General features: G+C 39.5%; 2 protein-coding genes across 9 annotated transcripts in view; both read left to right on the top strand.

Moving 5' to 3' along the window:
- The window catches only part of FNBP4 (formin binding protein 4), a 39,731-nt gene extending 32,800 nt beyond the window's left edge, over positions 1-6,931 (top strand). Inside the window, exons 16-17 of the mRNA XM_036861641.1 lie at positions 3,103-3,260; positions 5,837-6,931. Coding sequence (XP_036717536.1) covers positions 3,103-3,260; positions 5,837-5,927 — 249 coding nt within the window. The 3' untranslated portion in view covers positions 5,928-6,931. The remainder of the gene's footprint in view (positions 1-3,102; positions 3,261-5,836) is intronic.
- A 1,547-nt stretch (positions 6,932-8,478) lies between these two features.
- AGBL2 (ATP/GTP binding protein like 2) overlaps positions 8,479-22,565 on the top strand; it is a 42,437-nt gene continuing 28,350 nt past the window's right edge. For 4 of the 8 annotated variants that reach the window (XM_036861647.1, XM_036861646.1, XM_036861643.1 and 1 more), the window contains exons 1-6: positions 8,905-8,984; positions 9,159-9,298; positions 9,589-9,652; positions 11,027-11,161; positions 14,424-14,477; positions 15,254-15,439. In XM_036861647.1, coding sequence (XP_036717542.1) covers positions 9,263-9,298; positions 9,589-9,652; positions 11,027-11,161; positions 14,424-14,477; positions 15,254-15,439 — 475 coding nt within the window. In that variant the 5' untranslated portion in view covers positions 8,905-8,984; positions 9,159-9,262. Of the gene's footprint in view, positions 8,985-9,158; positions 9,299-9,588; positions 9,653-11,026; positions 11,162-14,423; positions 14,478-15,253; positions 15,440-22,565 lie in introns of all 8 variants that reach the window. The other 4 variants (XM_036861644.1, XM_036861648.1, XM_036861650.1 and 1 more) reach the window with 2 other exon arrangements.

The raw sequence follows: 22,565 nt of genomic DNA, 5'->3' as shown, positions 1-22,565 counted from the left end.
CCATTCCTGGCTGACCTCCAAGTTAAGACAGTATTGAAACCAGTCCCTAAGGCAACCATAGACAGTCTAGAACATATCAGACATTCCACTTACTTCCTTCCACCAGGAGGGGGAAAACTGAGAATTGGGCCATTTCATCCCAACCACACTGGGGAGGGTGTGGAACAAGGGCAAGCAAACATGCCACAAAATTTCCTACTGTTTTTAGTGTGGGTTTTTCTTGATTGGGTGTTCTCTTGGTTGCTCAGGATCTTTGACTGGTTTCCAGAGTTCCCACAAAGCCATTTTAGTCAGTCTCTATTTGTTTATATAATATTTCCATGGGGAAACAAGGGCTTGGAGCTTCATAGTCTGACATCATCCTCATGAACACTTTGAATGCCCTAAATTACCTAAAGAAACTTTCTCATCAGCTTTTCCCCTCCCAGTGAAGTGTTATAAAAAATCAACAGTGACAGGATAATGTCTTGAATTAGATTCTTGTCAGACTATTTACTCTACCACATACAGTTCTCCTGAGCCAACATACTGTTGATCACCTACATGTCTTTACTTTGTTTACCAGTCCCACTACTGTTCATTTTTTTATAATTAAATTGTTAGAATGATCTGTGCTCAGGAATCATTTCTCTTACGAAGCCTTCCTTGGCGCCCGTCCTCCAGTCTTCAGAGAGAGATAATTACTTCCACCTCCATTCGTTCAACAAGTAATTTTTTAGTCAATCATGCTTTTATAGTCATATAAATAATAGTTTTGAAAATCCAGTATTCTACATTAATATGTCATTTTTATGTACCTGTTATCTGAAAACAATGATCCATCTCTTTAGTGTTACAGACCATTTTTAAAGGACATAAGAGAGTGGAGGTGGGCGGTGGGATGAATTGGGAGATTAGGACTGACGTATATACACTGATATGTATAAAATAGGTAACTAATAAGAACTTGCTGTATAGCACAGGGAACTCCACTTCCCTGTACAGTGGAAACTAACACAACATTGTAAAAAACTATACCCCAATTTAAAAAAAAAAAAAAAGAATATAAGATATATACTCAATACCTCTGATGTTCAAGAATATTTGAGACCAATATATATTTTCAGTCTTTTTGCTGAAGAGTTTTGTGTGCAGTTTACTAGAAAATAAACTAGAAAAAAAGGAATTCTAGCCATTTAATCTTTATTCCTCTGGCTGCAGTGTTCCCACATTAAAAACGTGTTCAAACAGCCAGTGCAACTCGGGATCCATGGTTTTAAACGTGATAGGCAGTACATAACTTCTGAAACATAAAGTACTTTCCCATGACAAATAGGAATCAAATGCACTACAAATTTACAAAATCCTATGGAAGTCAGAATGAAAGCACAACGACTCTACCTAGATCTATGTTTTTTAATCATACTTGGAGACGTTCGGCGAGAGGTTATACCCCAGTGAGCCCTCTATGCACAGGTGACCGTTATTAATTCATGTTACTTTCTACTCAGTTGGTTCCATGCTAACCCAGGTGAGCTATGTTGGAGCTTGTTGGAAGGGTGTATATGCAGTGGGTCAGGTTGTACCACAGGTGAGATGACAGAATGGAATGTGGGAAGGTGTGTGGAGCAGAAGGTTTAAGCATTATAGATGGGCGTTTCCCAGAGGGTTAAAAACTGTCAGTGACAGTCGAAATAGGGTATTGAGCAGGGAGCCAAGTAATTTTAAAAGACTGAAAATATTAAGCTTATTTTCTCAACTCTTTTGGGGACTTAATTAAGAAATGTGTTTCTCTTAAGTGCAGGCCAGAAAAAAAGCTTGGGTCCCTGTACCCGATCCTCACAGGAGCACAGCACTCAGTCACACCTGTCACTTGAGTGCCTGCTTGTCACGTTTAGAGTGTAACCTGGCCAAGTCTTCAAAACCGCAGGGATAAAAAGTGGTTCTTATCAATGTCGAATACAGTGTTTCTCTAAATTCAAAGAACTAATCACAAATATCAGCAGGTATATTTTGAATACATACTGTGTGTCAGGCATTCCTCTCTAGGAGCTTTGTATTCAGTAGCTAACCAACAAAATTTCTGCTTTTGTAGAGCTTTTCTGGTGGGCTTGGAGAGGGTAGGGGGGGGCTGGGTTGCAGAAACAGATAAGCAAATATATGTTCAGTGTTTAAAAATGCAATGAAAAAAAGTGTAAGAGGACAGAAAGTGACCTTTGGCAGGTGGTACTGTTTCATATAGATAGGGTGGTCAGGGAAGGCATCTTTGCTAAAGAGTGCCATTGATCAGAACTCTGAAGGTAGTGATAGAGCAAGCCATGTTGGATATGTAATAAATATCACAAGCTTTTTTTTACTGTGAGATTATGTTTATTATAGGCAATTTAGAAAATGAAGTTAAGCTAATAGAAAAATTTATTATTGTATCTCCTCTTAGAACTAATCTCATCATTAATGTTTTGATACACCTCTTTGCTTTTTTCATATTTAATAGTTGCCTTTGACTCTGTTGGCTCTTTCCAGAAAAGCTGGTCATTTGTTTCTCAGCACTGTGTTTCACTTGATGTGAACACTGCATCCATTTAAAATTGTAAAAAGGTACACTGTGATTCTCTTTTCCTTTTTCTTAAAAAAATACTTATATATTTATTTTGCCCGTGCCGTGTCTTAGTTGCAGCTCACGGGATCTTTAGTTGCGGCATGCAGACTCTTAGTTTAGGCCTGCATGCAGGATTTAGTTCCCCAACCAGGGCTCAAACCCAGGCCCCCTGCATTGAGAGCGTGGGGTCTTACCCACTGGACCACCAGGGAAGTCCCGGGTACACTGTAATTCTGAGAAGATGAGACAAGGGCAAGAGTTTTGAATTTCATAGAATAAGGCTAAAGGAAATGTTTCTGACCTGATTTCATAAAACCCCACATTTACACTTTTTAGATTTTTAACCAAGCTTTAAGTTTATAGTTGGTAGAAATTTCTGGCAAGAATTTAGAATGGTATTTATTTTTGGTGTTTCTGTTCCTTTAATTTTGAAGTTCACTTATTCCTTAGAACTAAGGAAAAGATCCTGATCTCATGTGAAGGACTCATTCCCTTGTTTTATGTATTATATTCCTTTGTTACAGGCAAAGAAGAGTAAAACCAAAATGCCATCTCTGGTAAAGAAATGGCAGAGTATCCAACGTGAGTTAGATGAAGAGGAGAACTCTAGTTCCAGTGAAGAGGACCGAGAATCAACTGCACAGAAGCGAATTGAAGAGTGGAAACAGCAGCAGCTGGTCAGGTAAAAGAAAGAACCATAGATGGGGTGGATAGTGGTGGTTGTAGCTGTGGTTTTAGAGCCATCACGTTCTTAAAATCATAGCCCTTAATTTGATTCCTTTACAGACTTACCTAAGCAGTTTTTAGTTCATAGAAATGTTTATTTCCCTATAAAAATTATAGTCTAGCCTTTTTCAAAATCAGAAACATCAGATTTGTAATACTTCCCACTGATTGTTCCTCTTAGGCAAAGAGCTATCTTAACCCTGAGCATATGGGGAAAAATAGTCATCCCCATTTACCATGTAACTCCAAGAGACTCTTTTATATGTATATTTTTAAATTTTACAAATAATTTACAGACATAAAAAATAAAGAGGAGAAAACTTAATTAGAAATTTTAGTAAGAATTTAAACATAGCTAACTCAAATTTGTACTTATTTTCCTGGTTTTTGGAGGTACGCGTACTGAACGAGCAGCGTTCCTTGAGTGCGGCTGTTGCTCAGTTGTCAGTGCGCGACGTGCAGCATGCTCCTCTCAGAAATGCTGCCAGGTTGCAGGCTCATCTCTGATAGGTTCTGGCTTATCATTACTGCTGGTTCTTGCACTTGCAGCCTCCGTAAATGCAGTACTTAGGAAAATATTTGGGGGACTTTCCTGGCGGTCCAGTGGTTAGGACTCTGCGCTTTCACTGCTGAGGGCCCGGCTTCAGTCCCTGCTCAGGGAAAGAGCCTGCATGGCGTGGCCAAAAAAAAAAAAAAGTTGGGAGAGGATAGCCATCTTTGCTTCATAATTCAAAACATTTTCATTCTTAGATCCATGAACACTAATTGGGATAGTCATTCCAGTGAATTTTTTTGTTCCTAAAATATCTTTTTCTATCTAGCCACTACACACCTGCTTTCAGCATTTGTCCCACTTATGAACCTTATCAAATAAATTTTAGCATATAGCAGTATAAAACCTGAAAGGTTTCTAAGGAAAATGCGATAGTCCCAGTTCTTGTTACAAAATACTGGGTGAAGTAGGTTGTTCAGATTTATTTATTATTTATTTATTTTACTTATTTTTGGCTGTGTTGGGTCTTAGTTGCAGCACACGGGATCTTTGTTGAGGCATGTGGGATCTTTTGTTGCGGCACGAGGGCTTCTCTCTAGTTGGGGCGTACTCGTTTTCTCTTCTCTAGTTGTGGTGCGCGGGTTCCAGAGCACGTGGGCTCTGTAGTTTGCGGCGTATGGGCTCTAGTTGAGGTGTACGAGCTCGGTAGTTGTGGCGCTCGGGCTTAGTTGCCCCGCAGCATGTGGGGTCTTAGTTCCCTGACCAGGGATCGAACCCGCATACCCTGCATTGTAAGGCGGATTCTTTACCATTGGACCACCAGGGAAGTCCCAGGTTGTTCTTTTCAATGAGAATACTGTATTTCCTTTTTGACCTTACATTTCCTTACTTTTACAAGAATGTGTTGTTTTCCTTCAGTATCTTCACTCATCAGTCTTGAATTTGAGAAGATTCATCTAGATTATGGTCCTCTTATCACTCAGAGTCTGAGATTTTACTTATCCAGTCAATTTTACCGTCACAATTAGAATCTACAGTGCCTCTGTCTCTTTGCATTTATCTGATTGTATAATATTGGGGAGCAGTAGGGGAGACTATGAAGATGTTGTCTCCAGACTTCTTTTTTACTTCCTTGAAAGGAGTTGCACTGTTTTGGGCAACACAATAAGAAAACTGAGGGATGGTATTAGTGATAATTTAATTCACTTTTGTATCATCCTTGTAGATGATTCCATTATTCTTCAGCTTTCTTACTAGTTTAGTCTTTTTTTAATATTGCTGGGAATTGAGTAATGATTAATTCCTACAATGATGAAATAGCAAACTATTTCAAGATGATGGGAAGTCACAAAGATTCTGTAATTAATCTTAGCTTATTTTAGATTTATAAAAGGGTCTAACGCACCCATTCTGGTAATTGTAAGTTACAATCTGAGTTTTTGCCGTGCTGCGAAGCTTGTGGGATTGAACCCAGGCCCTCGTCAGTGAAAGCATGGAGTCCTAACTACTGTACCACCAGGGCATTCCCTAGAATCTGAGTCTTAATCGGTTTTATAAATGACTGAATAAGCCATGAGAGATCAGTCCTAATTAGAACTGATCAAAGGTGAGTCTCAAAAACATTAGGTCCAACGGTCCCTGTTGGTATGTTAAGAGTTAAATATACCTTCCTATGTGTTAAATATATCTAGGATAAAGAATCATAACTCCTAGAGGCCAAGAAATACTTTTACAAGAATGTGTTATTTTCCTTCAGTATGGCTTCAGTGGTTACTGGGGAGATATAAAAACAAATATGCACTTACATATAAATAAAACTGTAGAGAAGAGTGCTTTGTATGTGTTTGGTTGACCTATCAATTAAGAAATTTGGTGAAGAATAACGCTGGTACTTAGCTGAGAAACTTGAAACATTTTCATGAACATAGATACCATATATCACATTTTCAGTTTCAGTTAGCTTTTATTTGCTAGGAAATAAACAGTTTCGTTCCTTTTCTTTCCAGTGAAGTAATTTAATCTGTATGTTGTTTTCACAGTGGCATGGCAGAGAGAAATGCTAATTTTGAAGCCCTTCCTGAAGATTGGCGAGCAAGACTGAAGAGAAGAAAAATGGCTCCAAACACATAGTTTTTGAAATTGTTTAAATTTTTATTACTGTTTTTGTTTGTTTGTTTTTGTTTTGTTTTTTTAATCATTTCAGAGTCTTAACCAGTCTTAACTGTTGTCAATAAACTATAAATGTTATGAGGGAGAGCATATGAATTTCCTGGGCAAGAGTATACACGTACAAAATTGCCACATTTGTGAAATGTAATTTTTCTGCTTTGCTGGAAGGTGAGGTGACTGAATGCTTTGACCTGGCTGCCTTTATTCTCACGCTGGCACCCTCAGCTGTTAGGTACATTAACCTCATCAGTCTGGAACATGCGGCTCATGAGTATGACACCTCTGTAGAGGACTCACTAACGAAAAGGGAAGGATTTTCCTGCCTCATAGAGGCTCTTGTAGTTCCTAGTGTGGCGCTCTCTCTCTCTCATTAACTTCTTCAGAACAAGTGCAATTAAGAAAGCAGCTCTATATTTTGCCTTGCTTATCTGGGATTATAGGAATCTCTTTCTGACCTCTTCCTCTAGTCTGCCACCCCTGAAGTGCTGAGATATATCAAGTCGTTCACCTTGTGCTAACAGATGGCCACACTCTTCAGAGTATTCTTTCTCACAGATTCTAGAACTGATAAAGATAGCTCAGTCATTTCACATACTAGGTGGCATATTTAAATTACAATATAGGTGGCAGCAGCAGCAGGTGTTAGTGTCTTTGATTTTGAGAACTTCCCCCTCACATATGTGGCAGTAAATGTAACAAAAGCCACTGTATGTATTGATGTGTCTCCATTGTCTTACCTTGGTCCAAAGTTCACCTTCCATTTATGTGTGAATGTATTCTGCATAAAATTCCAGTATTTAAAAAGCAGTTTACTGTTCTGTACTTTCTATTGTATCACAATCAGGTAAAAGTCACTTTAAACTGAAGAAAAAGCAAATTGTGTTTTAAAGCTGTTTGTATTTCTCCAGTTTCTGACCTTGTAAATTTGTATATATGCACTAATAAAGCTTTTTTTATACTTCTGATTGGTTATTCTTTTGCTCCTGTTTTGCCTGTTAACTCCACGATTATGTAACCAAGACTTACTTTAAGTCAATTGTTTTTTCTAATCAAGTATAGTGTAAGGTATGTGCAAACATTGAAGAACAGCTCCAGGAAAAAAAGCATCAGGATCTTGAGCCCGTTGCGGGGTGCGAGGACAGGGTTAGAAAAACAGGCCTCTAGTACCAGAAGGTACGGTGTGACTTAAATTTTGGAGCTTGTAGTCTATAATATTAGCTAGTGTTGGGCCTACTTAAATCTTGGAAATGATGTAATGTGGTTAATATTGTGAAAAAAAGGTGCTTTATATTTTTTCCACTAATTACAAAAGTTATGTATACTTATAGTCATGTAAAGTTAACCAAAGACAACAGTTAGAATTTTATTCTAGTATTTTATATGCATATAATTGTCTAATCAGTGTCATGTATGCTTGTGTGTTGGTTTTTTTACCATTACGTATTTAGGTGACCGTTTTGTATATAAATTGTTTTTCTGGGCTTCCCTGGTGGTGCATTGGTTAAGAACCCACCTGCCAATGCAGGGGACACGGGTTTGATCCCTGGTCTGGGAGGATCCCACATGCTGCAGAGCAGCTAAGCCCGTGCACCACAGCTGCTGAGCCTGTGCTCCAGAGTCTGCGAGCCACAAATACTGAGCCCTCGTGCCTGGAGCCCATGCTCCCACGGGGGAGGCCACTGCAGTGGGAAGCCCATGCACCGCAACGGGGAGTGGCCCCTGCTCGCTGCAGCTAGAGAAAGCCCGCACGCTGCAGCGAAGACCCAATGCAGGAAAGATAAATTTTTAAAAATCAAATTCTTAAAAACACATGTAGCATAAAATTTTAAAAAATAAAAAATTGTTTTTCTTGTAATTTGCGTAGAGCATATTTCTGGAAATAAAGGCTGTCAACTAGCCATTAAAGCTTTTGCTTTAAGTGCCTAACAGTTTTCCAGACTTCTAGGAATTGGTACAGGGACGAAGTGCCTTTGTCCCTCTCCTGCCAGAAAGGAGCATTTTTTAGAATCTGACAATTTGATAGTCAAAATGTGTGGTTTTAATTTACTAACTTGTATGTTTTCAAAGTAGGAGGTAATTTTTCAATTCTAGCTATGGGAGAGAATATAAGGTGAAAGAGGGGAAGCGGCTCCCTTTGAGCAATACTCAACAGTTTCCTAAAGCTGAGGAACAGCTGCTTTTTTGTTGTTTTGGGCCCGGCCACGGGGCATGCGAGATCTTAGTTTCCCAGCCAGCGATCGAATCCGTCTCCCCTGCAGTGTAAGCACGGAGTCTCAAACACTGGACCACCAGGGAAGTCCCCATCAATGCAATTTCTAATCCCCAGAAGCCAGGCTGCAATACTGTATGAAAGGAATGAGTGAATCCATGGTACCTCAACGCCAGTCTTCGACTTTTCCCCGGTTCCCCACCCCTTGCTCGGAGGCGGAGCCTCGCTCTCCGGAAGCGCCCAGCCGCCCCGCCCTCCCGCTTCCGTCTCGTGGTTGCTAGGCTACTGGGGCCCTAGTGGAAAGCAGTGTCCCGTGAGCGTGGCGAGCGTGTCTTGTGGCCGGTGCGCGACTGGGCCTCTACCTGCGGACCGTGTCCCCCGCCTCGCTCACGCTCCTCTGTCGCCACAGGCTCCGCACGCACCCCTGCTGCCCCGGACGGGCCGGGGCGCGGAGGCGGTAGCAACCTTCCCTCTGCAGTCGTAGGAGATCTCTACGCCCCGTCCCGCGACTCTCCGGGAAACTGCCCTTCGCCTCCTTCTCCCTGACCAGGAAGCCCTGAATCCCTGAATTCCGTTTTCAGAGCCCACTCTCCGGGCCCCTGACCTTTCTTTTCCACTCACCCCGAGACGACTGCGCCGGACCCCTCATCCCCTTTTCTTTCACTTTCCTGCAGCGACCTGGTGGTGGGCATCTCCCTCACTAGCGGGGTGGGGGGGGGGTGGTGGGGAAAGAAGCATGGGGCCAGCAGGGGTCCTGGCGCCTCCGGAGGAGGAGGCTGGAAGACAAGCCGCTCTCCCAAATTCTTCAGGTGCGCATCCGGGCCTCGTGGCGGGTCCTTGCTTATCTGAGGAGAGGTTGGGTTGGCAGGGAAGACGGAGCGGTACCGCAGGGTTTCCTAAAGTAGCGTGGGAGCTGCGAAGCGGAGGGAGAGGACGTGGGTAAATTTCGACAGTTTTTCAGTTGTCCTGCTCTGGTTTTTTAGCGTCTCCTGTGTAATCAACTGCCCTTTTGGAAATTGGGCAGGGATTGTTGCTGGATGCCGGTGTCGCTGACTGGTCTTCAGCATACATACCATGCAGAAGTAACATGTTCCCAGCTTTGGAAACAGAGCTAAAGCAGCAGGTCGGTACACACTCCTCTCCAGGCACTCCACGGAAATCCAGTACTAGATCCGCAGGTATATTCTGGTGGCACCTTTTTCTGGCCGGAGATCTCGATCCCAAAGGTAGAATAATTTGCACAAATGTCTTTCACATGGTTTGTTTACAGAAGTTCTCAGGTATAGTGTCCTCTGCAACAATGCTTGTGTACTTTTGTTAAGAGTCAGTATTATTCTTATAACAGGCTGCTATAATAATTACTCTATAATTATGAAAGCACTTTGCTGATTGAGATGGCCTATCGTTTCACAGACTCTTCCTGATCCCTATGAAGACTTTATGTACCATCACCTCCAGTACTATGGCTACTTTAAAGGTAATATCTCATTCTTATCTAGCATCACCTTTCCTGGGTTTATGAAGTAAATTGTTTGATCAACTGAGAGAGTTGTGCTTGGATAAACTGATGAATTTTTCCAGCACCGCCGTTAGTGAAAGAACTTCCTTTCCCTACTGATACGCTGTGTTACCTCTGTTGCGTGTCCATTTATACAAGGGTCTGTTTGTCTGTCCTTGCACCAGTACCACCCTTTCTTAATGACACCACATGGCATTAAAATAGTCTTGATATCTGGAAAGACATGTCCTCCCATATTGTCATTCTTCAAAAGTGTCTTGGCTCTTCTTACCTTTTTATATAATTTTAGAATTGGCTTGTGATGCTTAAAAAAAAATATGGGATTACATTGAATCTATAGATCAAATTTGACAAGAAATGAGAATTTTCCAATACCAGGTTCTCCCATCTGTTAATATAGTCTAATTCTCTAATTTACTTAGGTCCTCCTTAATGTCTGCCAATAAGACTTATAATTTTTTTCATAGAACTGCATATTTGCATGGTATTATAAGTGGTATCTTTTAAAATTTTGATCTTCTAACTTTGCTCCTGGTATTTAGAAATAAAATTTAGGTTTTTATATCGATTTTATTTCTATCAACCTTGTTAGACTTTCTTTTTTTTTTTTTTTTTTTAATTATTAGCACCTTTTTTAATTATTATTTTTTTATTTTTTTATTTTTTGGCTGTGTTGGGTCTTCGTTTCTGTGCCAGGGCTTCCTCTAGTTGCGGCAAGCGGGGGCCACTCTTCATCGCGGTGCGCGGGCCTCTCACTATCGTGGCCTCTCTTGTTGCGGAGCACAGGCTCCAGACGCGCAGGCTCAGTAGCTGTGGCTCACGGGTCTAGTTGCTCCGCAGTATGTGGGATCTTCCCAGACCAGGGCTCGAACCCGTGTTCCCTGCATTAGCAGGCAGATTCTCAACCACTGCGCCACCAGGGAAGCCCTAGACTTTCTTGTTAACTATTTCATTTTGTAATTTGTTGAAAACTGAATTTCCAGTTCACCAGATTCAGCAGAGCCCTCAGGACAAAGCAGCTCCCACTCTGAGTGCTCCACTTTCACTCTGAGTACTTGCCTTCACTTGGTCGTATAGCTGCCTCCCAGTTTTCCACTTTACCATACTGCTTCTCAAGTCTTCTCCTCAGCATGAAATGGAGAAAATAATGTTTAATTCACATAAATTGGAATGTGAAAGCTCTTTGGAAAATGGGTTGTATTCATTGTAAAGGCCTGTGGTGGCAGGTGGTGACTAGAAGGCGGTTTGCTAGTAGTGGTTTGGGTGTTGACCTACGTGTTGGAGGTGATGAACTAGCCTTCCAGCACGTTTCATTAAACTGCCTATTCTTAGCTGAGAGGGGCAGTTTACCAAACTCTGCTACGCACCAGCATGTTTGGAAGAATAATCCTCGATACCTGTTGAGTGGCTCTTTTGGGGAAACAGCGGATTTGATACCGGACCCCTTGCAAAAGGAGAAACGTCTGTGTGAGTAATAATCAGTGTTGTATGACCCCCAGAACCCTCACTTCCTTGAGCAACAGCTCCCAGTGTTTAGGAGAACGTGGCCTAACGTGGGAGAAGCCAGGGGAGCAGGCTTGGCCACTGTTTCTGACATCACTCAAAAATGTTCTCTCTTGGGGCTTCCCTGGTGGCACAGTGGTTAAGAATCTGCCTGCCAATGCAGGGGACACGGGTTGGAGTCCTGGTCCGGGAAGATCCCATATGCCGCGGAGCAACTGAGCCCGTGTGCCACAACTACTGAAGCCTGTACTCTAGAGCCCGCGAGCCACAACTACTGAGCCCGCACGCCTAGAGCCCATGCCCTGCAACAAGAGAAGCCACCACAGTGAGAAGCCCGCGCACTGCAATGAAGAGTAGCCCCCTCTCGCCACAACTAAAGAAAGCCCGTGTGCAGCAGCAAAGACCCAACACAGCCAAAATGAATAAATAAAATTTTTTTTTAAATGTTCTCTCTTAAAAAACAAAGAAAGAAATTTTTTTAATGAAAAGAAAAATAACAAAACAAAACAAAATTCTCTCTAGATCTGCTTTGGATTGTAGGTTTAAATTAAAATACTATGCATTCTGGATGCTCTTCCTCCAAATTGTAAAATTTGTTAAAACTCCTTGATCAAGAGTAACACATTGATTTTTTTTCATGCAGTTTTGATGGATATATTTGTTAAGGCTCTTTGCATAAGAGTGGTGGAAACCAATTCCAACTAGCTTAAGCAAAAATAATTTTTTACAGGGATTCCACAGGTTTTTTCTGGAATCCAAGTGTAGGAATGCAGTTGAATTTCTCCCTCAGTATATATCCAACCAAACATCAATTCACTTCTCTTTATTGCACATCCTTCCCCCACCCCAACCCTCCCCCAGCTACCATCATCTCACTATTGAAACAGCCTCATAATTGGTCTCTTGGCTTCTCTTGTTCCATGATGGCCCCTTCCAATCCATTTTCCACACAGCAGTGCTCTTTTTTATGTGCAAATCTGATTGTGTCCCTTTTCTAGTTAAAAATCTATGAATGACACAAGACCCAAAAACCATAAAATATAACACTGATAATTTTTACAGCAAAAATTTAAATTTCTGTATAGAAAATAGTACCATTAGTAAAGGAAAATAATTGGAAAAAAATTTTGTGACAAATATGTCAAAGGATTAATTTCCTTAACATAATAACTCTTACGAATCAATATGTAAAAGATGACCAAATAGAAAAATGGACAAAGGACGTGAGCAAGGAGTTCATAGAAAACACAGTCAACAAGATTTATGAAAAGATGCTCAATTTCACCTCTAATTAAAGATACAAATCAATATGTCAAGGTACCTTTTTTTTTAAAATTTTATTTTAATTATTTATTTTTGGCTGCGTTGGGTCTTCGTTGCTGCGCGGGCTTTTCTCTTGTTGCAGCGAGTGGGGGCCACTCTTCCTTGCGGTGCTCGGGCTTCTCATTGCGGTGGCTTCTCTTGTTACGGAGCACGGGCTCTAGGCACACAGGCTTCAGTAGTTGCGGCTCGCGGGCTCTAGAGCGCAGGCTCAGCAGTTGTGGCACACGGGCTTAGTTGCTCCGCGGCATGTGGGATCTTCCCAGATCAGGGCTCAAACCCGTGTCCCCTGCATTGGCAGGCAGATTCTTAACCACTGTGCCACCAGGGAAGCCCCCATTTTTAAATTACGAGATTTAGGCAAAAAATATTTTTTTTTTTGGTCAGGAGATGGGAGAACACTCTCCCACACTGCTGTTAGGAATGTGAATAGATAAGATTTTTTAGAAAGGCAGTTTGGCAATAGGTGGAAAATGTAAAATGGTACTTAACCTTTGATGTAGCAATTCCATTTTCATTTTCAAATATGTATCTTATATTTTTGCTCATCCCAGTGCCCAGAAGGCTTTTCCATTCTGCGTCCCCGAGCTCCTGGCAGGGAATAGAAAGGCAAGGGTTGAGCAAAGGAGACTGTTAGGATGGAATGGCTCAGGAGCCAGCTGACCACCCCCCTTCAGCTTCCTTCTGCCCCATTTGCTGACACTGAAATAACATTGATAAGAAACAATTGCCAGTCTTAATATAATAAAAAATGTAAAATGCAAAGTCAGCTGCTAGAGGTAAGACAACAATGTAAATGAATTTTAGTTAGAGTATAACTGATAACCTGACACCTTTTTTCCCCTCTGTTTTGATCATTGGAGTGAGGAAGATATTTTTCTTTATCTTTGTAGCAAAGCATTTATTATGTTGTTATTGATGTTTTTTAAACCAGAAAAGTACAAAGGAGGTAAAAAGGAATGAGTTATAATGTGCGCGTTTCAAAAAAAAAAAGAAGAGAAGGAAAGGAACAAACGAACGAAGGAAAGAAACCAAAAAAGAAAGAAAAGGAAATATATGTATAAGGTTAGAAAATTCAAATGGTAGGAAAAAAACACAAAAGGAAATTAAGAGCTCTCCCTGCCCCACCCTTAATATAGCCACTATTGTAATCATTCTTTTCAGGAAAAAGAAAATATGTCCTCAAGTGTCTATATATTTTTTTCTTTTTAATTGCTCATAGGGATCCTATACATAATCTTTGATTTTTTTTTTTTGTTTAAAAATAGAGCCTTTTCATATGAGCACAAGAAACACCTACCTCATTCTTTTTAGAGCACCTACAGTATTCCATCCCATTAACATGTCATAATTATTTTAACTTCCCTTTTGTTGGGTGCTTTGGTTGTTTACACATTTTTATTATTTGAACATTACTGCAGTGAGCAGCTTTGTATATGTATCTTGACGAGCTTTTGTTAAGAAAATCTATAAAGTAATTTCTAGCAGTGGGATTGCCGAATCAAAGGTTTGTATGTTTTAGATCTTACTAGACACTGCCAAATTGCTTTCCAGAACGTTTGCACCAATTTGCCTTTTTGTCAGCAAGTTACGAGAGTACTAGTTTACTTACACCTTTGCCAGGATGAGTGTGAAAACACATAAATGTTTTTCCTGTCTGTTAGGGAATAAACTGTTATCTCCTTGTCATGTCGATTTACATTTCTTTATGAGTGAGATTGAGCAGCTTTACCATCTTTTCAAATGTTTGTTGCCTTTTCCCCCTGCCTTAAACAGTGGGGGAAATATTTAGACACAGAAATGCAGGGGCCCAAAGTGGGGGCGGGGGATGGAAAGGGATAGGGGACACGGGCAGGAAAAATAAAGATCCATCGGACCAACCATACCTCTTCCTTCCTCTTTCTAGGGCCTACCTGTCTATCTTCAACTGTGCACAGACAGATAGAAGCTGTGAACAGAGGTATTTCATGTCCTTCCAGACCAGAAAACGGAAACTCCTTTATGGGAATGTCTCTCCCTCCTGCTCTCCCCACCAGAGCTGGGAGTTACCACCCTAGGGGCCTTCAGCCTTTCCTTCCCCTTTCCCTTTCTTTTCATTCTTCCTCCCATTTCCTTTTTTCCCCCCTTTCTCCTTGAACGCCCTTGTTTTCCTCCCTTTTTTCCCATTCTTTATTTCCCAAGAACTCTTCTCTCTCTTCTGCCCCTGCTCACGCCTCTGCCCCTATCCACCTCCCTGTTTTGTAAGTCCCTCTGTCCTTTGAATGGTTATATTATGAACTTGAAATTTAATTTGTAGATTGTTTCACTGTAGTTAATAGAGTTTTATGTACTTTTTTTCTGAAATGCTAGTGGTTGAATTGAAAGTTTTCTTTTTTCCCTCTCTCTAGACAAAAATACTAACACACGTTAAGTAACTTTTATTTGTAACCCACTGTTGAAATGTCTTTGACCCATTAACGTTGATTTTAAAAAAAAGAAAAAAGTTTCTTCTAACTTACTCTAAAGCTTTACATTTAAATGTTTAACAGACTAAGGCAGAATTTTAACTTAACATTTTATAGTTTTGATGCCGTCATCCTGTACTAAATCTCTTTGAAGGAGAAACACGTCATAGGATTGCATATCTGTGCTAATGTATTAATACAGTGCTTAAAATTACTTATTTGTTACAGTTGAGCAGTAAAATCCCCAAGGAAGAAAAGGAAACTGTTCACTCATTCCCTTTCCCTTTGGCAGATTCCCTTATGCTGAGTTCACCACTTCTTAAGAGCAGACAGCTTCTTCATGATGACCTTGGTGAAGTAAACGCACGTCCTCGAGAACCCCGAGATCTCTTTGCTTTTTTCTCCAGCAGTGAGCCACTGCAGGCTCCAAGATGGCCAATAGAATGTGAGGTCATCAAGGAGAACATTCATCATATTGGTAACGTGACTTACGTGCCATGGTCTTGCCGTTCTGACAGACTATATTACAATTTTAAGTTCTATATACCAAAGTACAAGACGGGACAGATTCACCATCTGTTAGCTCACCCTTAAAATGTTTAAGCTCTGGGAAACTGGTATACACTCACCAAAGTCAAAAGTTACACTAATGTATAAACTAGAATGCTCCTGAGTTTATTGGAATGGGAGGATACCTTTCTAGAGGCCAAAATATATCAATACTTAAATCTGTTTTCTAGATTATTCCCATTTCAGTATGTTTGGTTGAGTTTTATGAAAGTTGTATTTTTACCAGCTTTGGTATAATTGACGAACACCATGTATATAATACCAGAATGTAGTTTTTACTGGGTTTTTTCCCACAGTTTTATTGAGATATAATTGACATAAAACATCATATTAGTTTAAGGTGTACAATATATATTGCAAAATGACTTTCACAGTAAGTCTAATTAACATCCATCAACTCACATGGTTACATTTTTTTCTTGTGATGAGAACTTTTAAGATTTACCCTCATAGCAACAGAAGAGTTTCCAACTAACTCTATCAACCAAATTTTTAAAAAGTTTTTATTGGAGTATAGTTGATTTACAATGTTGTATTAGTTTCAGGTGTACAGCAAAGTGAATCAGTTATACATATACATATATCCACTCTTTTTTTTAGATTCTTTTCCCACATAGGCCATTACAGAGTATTGAGTAGAGTCCCCCATGCTATACAGCAGGTCCTTATTAGTTACCTATTTTATGTATAATATGTGTGTATTATGTGTGTATATGTCAATCCCAATCTCCCAATTTATCCCTTCCCCCACTTACCCTCTGGTAACCATAAGTTTGTTTTCTACATCCGTGACTCTACTTCTGTTTTGTAAATAAGTTCATTTCTACCCTTTTTTTTTTATATTCCACATATAAGCAATATCATATGATATTTGTCTTTCTGTGTCTGACTTCATTCAATATGACGGTCCATCCATGTTGCTGCAAATGGCATTATTTTGTTCTTTTTTATGGCTGAGTAATATTCCATTGTATATATATACCACATCTTCTTTATCCATTCCTCTGTTGATGGACTTTAGGTTGCTTCCATGTCCTGGCTGTTGTAAATAGTGCTGCGGTGAACACTGGGGTGCATGTATCATTTCAAATTAAGGTTTTCTCCAGGTATATGCCCAGGAGTGAGATTGCTGGGTCATATGGTAGTTCTATTGTTAATTTATAAGGAACCTCCATACTGTTCTCCATAGTGGCTGTACCAATTTACATTTCAGCAACAATGTAGGAGGGTTCCCTTTTCTGCACACCCTCTCTATATTGTTTGTAGATTTTTTGATGATGGCCATTCTGACTGGTGTGAGATGATACCTCATTGTAGTTTTGATTTGCATTTCTCTAATGATTAGTGATGTTGAGCATCCTTTCATATCTTTGTTGGCAATCTGTATATCTTCTTTAGAGAAATGTCTGTTTAGGTCTTCTGCCCATTTCTGGATAGGGTTATTTGTTTTTTTGATATTGAGCTGCATAAGATGCTTATAAATTTTGGAAATTAATCCTTTGTCAGTTGCTTCATTTGCAAATATTTTCTCCCATTCTGAGGGTTGTCTTTTAATCTTGTTTATGGTTTCCTTTCTGTGCAAAAGCTTTTAAGTTTCATTAGGTCCCATTTGTTTATTTTTGTTTTTATTTCCATTTCTGTAGGAGGTGGATCAAAAAAGGATCTTGCTCTGATTTATGTCATAGACTGTTCTGCCTATGTTTTCCTCCAAGAGTTTTATAGTGTCTGGCCTTACATTTAGGTCTTTAATCCATTTTGAGTTTGTTTTTGGTATGGTGTTAGGAAGTGTTCTAATTTCATTCTTTTACATGTAGCTGTCCAGTTTTCCCAGCACCACTTATTGAAGAGGCTGTCTTTTCTCCACTGTATATTCTTTCCTCCTTTGTCGAAGATAAGGTGACCATATGTGCGTGGCTTTATCTCTGGGCTTTCTATCCTGTTCCATTGATCACTATTTCTGTTTTTGTGCCAGTACCATACTGTCTTGATTACTGTAGCTTTGTAGTATAGTCTGAAGTCAGGGAGCCTGATTGCTCCAGCTCTGTTTTTCTTTCTCAAGATCGCTTTGGCTCTTCGGGGTCTTTTGTGTTTCCATACAAATTGTGAAATTTTTTATTCTACTTCTGTGAAAAATGCCATTGGTAGTTTGATTGGGATTGCATTGAATCTGTAGATTGCTTTGGGTAGTAGAGTCGTTTTCACAATGTTGATTCTTCCAATCCAAGAACATGATATATCTTTCCATCTGTTTGTATCATCTTTAATTCCTTTCATCAGTGTCTTATAGTTTTCTTCATACAGATCTTTTGTCTCCTTAGGTAGGTTTCTTCCTAGGTATTTTATTCTTTTTGTTGCAGTGGTAAATGGGAGTGTTTGCTTAATTTCTCTTTCAGACTTTTCATCATTAGTGTATAGGAATGCAAGAGATTTCTGTGCATTAATTTTGTATCCTACTACTTTACCAGATTTATCCATTAGCTCTAGTAGTTTTCTGGTAGCATCTTTAGGATTCTCTATGTATAATATCATATCATCTGCAAACGGTGTCAACTTTACTTCTTCTTTCCAATTTGGATTCCTTTTATTTCTTTTTCTTCTCTGATTGCCGTGGCTAAAACTTCCAAAACTATGTTGAATAATAGTGGTGAGAGTGGACAACCTTGTCTTGTTCCCGATCTTAAAGGAAATGGTTTCAGTTTTTCACCATTGAGAATGATATTGGTTGTGGGTTTGTCATATATGGCCTTTATTATGTTGAGGTAATTCCCTCTTTGCCTACTTTCTGGAGGATTTTTACCATAAATGGGTGTTGAATTTTGTTGAAAGCTTTTTCTGCATCTATTGAGATGATCATATGGTTTTTCTCCTTCAATTTGTTAATATGGTTTATCACATTGATTGATTTGCATATATTGAAGAATCCTTGCATTCCTGGGATAAACCCCACTTGATTATTGTATATGATCCTTTTAATGTGCTTTTGGATTCTGTTTGCTAGTATTTTGTTGAGGATTTTTGCATCTATGTTCATCAGTGATATTGGCCTGTAGTTTTCTTTCTTTGTGACATCTTTGTCTGGTTTTGGTATCAGGGTGATGGTGGCCTCGTAGAATGAGTTGGGGAGTGTTCCTCCCTCTGCTATATTTTGGAAGAGTTTGAAAAGGATAGGTGTTAACTCTTCTCTAAATGTTTGATAGAATTTGCCTGTGAAGCCATCTGGTCCTGGGCTTTTGTTTGTTGGAAGATTTTTAATCACAGTCTCAATTTCAGTGCTTGTGATTGGTCTGTTTATATTTTCTATTTCTTCCTGGTTCAGTCTCAGAAGGTTGTACTTTTCTAAGAATTTGTCCATTTTTTCCAGGTTGTCCATTTTATTGGCATAGAGTTGCTTGTAGTAATCTCTCATGATCCTTTGTATTTCTGTTGTGTCAGTGGTTACTTCTCCTTTTCCATTTCTAATTTTATTGATTTGACCCTTCACCCGTTTTTTCTTGATGAGTCTGGCTAATGGTTTATCAATTTTGTTTATCTTCTCAAAGAACCAGCTTTTAGTTTTATTGATCTTTACTATCGTTTCCTTCATTTCTTTTTCATTTATTTCTGATCTGAACTTTATGATTTCTTTCCTTCTGCTAACTTTGGGGGTTTTTTGTTCTTCTTTCTTTAATTGCTTTAGGTATAAGGTTACGTTGTTTATTTGAGATGTTTCTTGTTGCTTGAGGTAGGATTGTATTGCTATAAACTTCCCTCTTAGAACTGCTTTTGCTGCATCCCATAGATTTTGGGTCTTCGTGTTTTCTTTGTCATTTGTTTCTAGGTATTTTTTGATTTCCTCTTTGATTTCTTCAGTGATCTCTTGGTTATTAAGTAGTGTATTGTTTAACCTCCATGTGTTTGTATGTTTTACAGACTTTTTTCCTGTAATTGATATCTAGTCTCAGCATTGTGGTTGGAAAAGATACTTGATACGATTTCAGTTTTCTTAAATTTACCTTGGCTTGATTTGTGACCCAAGATGTGATGTAGCCTGGAGAATGTTCCATGACCACTTCAGAAGAAAGTGTATTCTGTTGTTTTTGGATGGAATGTCGTATAGATATCAATTAAGTCCATCTTGTTTAATGTATCATTTAAAGCTTGTGTTTCCTTATTTATTTTCATTTTGGATGATCTGTCCATTGGTGAAAGTGTGGTGTTAAAGTCCCCTACTATTATTGTGTTACTGTCGATTTCCCCTTTTATGGCTGTTAGCATTTGCCTTATGTATTGAGGTGCTCCTATGTTGGGTGCATAAATATTTACAATTGTTATATCTTGTTCTTGGATTGATCCCTTGATCATTATGTAGTGTCTTTCTTTGTCTCTTGTACTAGTCTTTATTTTAAAGTCTATTTTGTCTGATATGAGAATTGCTACTCCAGCTTTCTTTTGATTTCCATTTGCATGGAATATCTTTTTCCATCCCCTCACTTTCAGTCTGTATGTGTCCCTAGGTCTGAAGTGGGTCTCTTGTAGACAGCATGTATACGGGTATTGTTTTTGTATCCATTCAGCCAGTCTATGTCTTTTGGTAGGAGAATTTAATCCATTTATATTTAAGGTAATTATTGATATGTATGTTCCTGTTACCATTTTCTTAATTGTTTTGGGTTTGTTATTGTAGGTCTTTTCCTTCTCTTGTGTTTCCTGCCTAGAGAACTCCCTTTAGCATTTGTTGTAAAGCTGGTTTGGTGGTGCTGAATTCTCTTAGCTTTTGCTTGTCTGTAAAGGTTTTAATTTCTCTGTCAAATCTGAATGAGATCCTTGCTAGGTAGAGTAACCTTGGTTGTTGGTTTTTCCCTTTCATCACTTAAAATATGTCCTGCCACTCCCTTCTGGCTTACAGAGTTTCTGCTGAAAAATCAGCTGTTAACCTTATGTGTATTCCCTTGTATGTTATTTGTTGTTTTTCCCTTGCTGCTTTTAATATTTTTTCTTTGTATTTAATTTTTGATAGTTTGATTAATATGTGTCTTGGCGTATTTCTCCTTGGATTTATCCTGTATGGGACTCTCTCCGCTTCCTGGACTTGATTGACTATTTCCTTTCCCATATTAGGGAAGTTTTCAACTATAACTCTTCAAATATTTTCTCAGTCCCTTTCTTTTTCTCTTCTTCTCCTGGGACCCCTATCATTCGAATGTTGTTGCATTTAATGTTGTCCCAGAGATCTCTAAGACTGTCCTCAATTCTTTTCATTCTTTTTTCTTTATTCTGCTCTACAGTAGTTATTTCCACTATTTTATCTTCCAGGTCACTTATCCGTTCTTCTGCCTCAGTTATTCTGCTATTGATTCCTTCTACAGAATTTTAATTCTATTTTTTGTGTTGTTCATCATTGTTTGTTTGCTCTTTAGTTCTTCTAGGTCCTTGTTAAACGTTTCTTTTATTTTCTCCATTGTATTTCCAAGATTTTGCATCATCTTTACTATCATTAATCTGTATTCTTTTTCAGGTAGACTGCCTATTTCCTCTTCATTTGTTTGGTCTGGTGGGTTTTTACCTTGCTTCTTCATCAGCTGTGTGTTTTTCTGCCTTCTCATTTTGCTTAACTTACTGTGTTTGGGGTCTCCTTTTTGCAGGCTGCAGGTTCGTAGTTCCCGTTGTTTTTGGTGTCTGCCCCCAGTGGCTAAGGTTGGTTCAGTGGGTTGTGTAGGCTTCCTGGTGGAGGGGACTGGTGCCTGTGTTCTGGTGGATGAGGCTGGGTCTTGTATTTCTAGTGGGCAGGACTGCGTCCGGTGGTGTGTTTTGAGGTGTCTGTGACCTTATTATGATTTTAGGCAGCCTCTCTGCTAATGGGTGGGGTTGTGTTCCTGTCTTGGTAGTTGTTTGGCATAGGGTGTCCAGCACTGTAGCTTGCTGGTTGTTGAGTGGAGCTGGGTCTTAGCGTTGAGATGGAGATCTCTGGGAGAGCTTTCACCATTTGATATTACATGGAGCTGGGAGGTCTCTGGTGGACCAATGTCCTGAACTTGGCTCTCCCACCTCAGGGGCACAGGCCTGACACCCGGCCAGAGCACCAAGAACCTCTCAGCCACACGGCTTTTGGGAAGTCTGAGGTCTTCTGCCAGCCTTCAGTAGGTGTTCTCTAGGAGCTGTTCCACATGTAGATGTATTTCTGATGTATTTGTGGGGAGGAAGGTGATCTCCACGTCTTACTCCTCCGCCATCTTGAAGGTCTCCCCGCTAAGGTACTTTTTAAAACATAAACCACTCCTTTGAGGAAAGAAGTTGGTTTTCATTGACCCAGTATGTAATTTTCTTTGTTCACTTGCTTAATTTCTTCTAATCACTCTCAGACACAGTGACCCACTACAGTGAAAGTCAGGAAACCTGATTCCGTCTGCCCCTTGCTGATCATGAGTCACTGGGGAAAGTGCTAGACCTCTCTGAGCTGAAGATTTATTTTCCCTCCAAACTCTGGAACTCCATACTCCAGAGGCCCTCCTTTCGACATGCTGCCTCTCCCCTTCTGCACAGGTCCTAAGAAGAAAGCATTTTTAAAAAAATTTTATTGAAGTTTAATTGATTTATAAGGTCATGTTTCAAGTGTATAGCACAGTGATTCAGTTATGTATATATATACATACATATATATATTCTTTTTCAGATTCTCAGAAACGTTTACTATTGTTTAATCATATTTTGAGTTGATTGGAGTTTTTTGTGGGAATGGTGGAGACATTTTTTTATGACATTGTTGGCCATATCTTTGAGTTTTTCATGCAAGTACAATCTTTAGCATTCATTTTATGAAGGATTTTCAGAAGTGGGGACTTTGTTTTTTTTTTTTTTTTTTTTTTTTTTTTTTTAGAAGTGGGGACTTTTATGATTGCTGGAACACTCATGTCTCTGCTTAAGACTGCTGATAAACAACTGGGTGTTTCTTATTTTCTCACTTTCCTCTTACAATATTCATTCATTGTATATTCATTAAGCATCTACCATATGCTAAGTATAGTGCTTGGTGTTAGAAATATAGTGATGAGCAAATG

This window comes from Balaenoptera musculus, chromosome 8 (genome assembly GCF_009873245.2).
Source record: "Balaenoptera musculus isolate JJ_BM4_2016_0621 chromosome 8, mBalMus1.pri.v3, whole genome shotgun sequence".
In the NCBI taxonomy this organism is placed as follows: Eukaryota; Metazoa; Chordata; class Mammalia; order Artiodactyla; family Balaenopteridae; genus Balaenoptera; species Balaenoptera musculus.
This window is presented reverse-complemented; position numbering and strand designations above follow the sequence as displayed.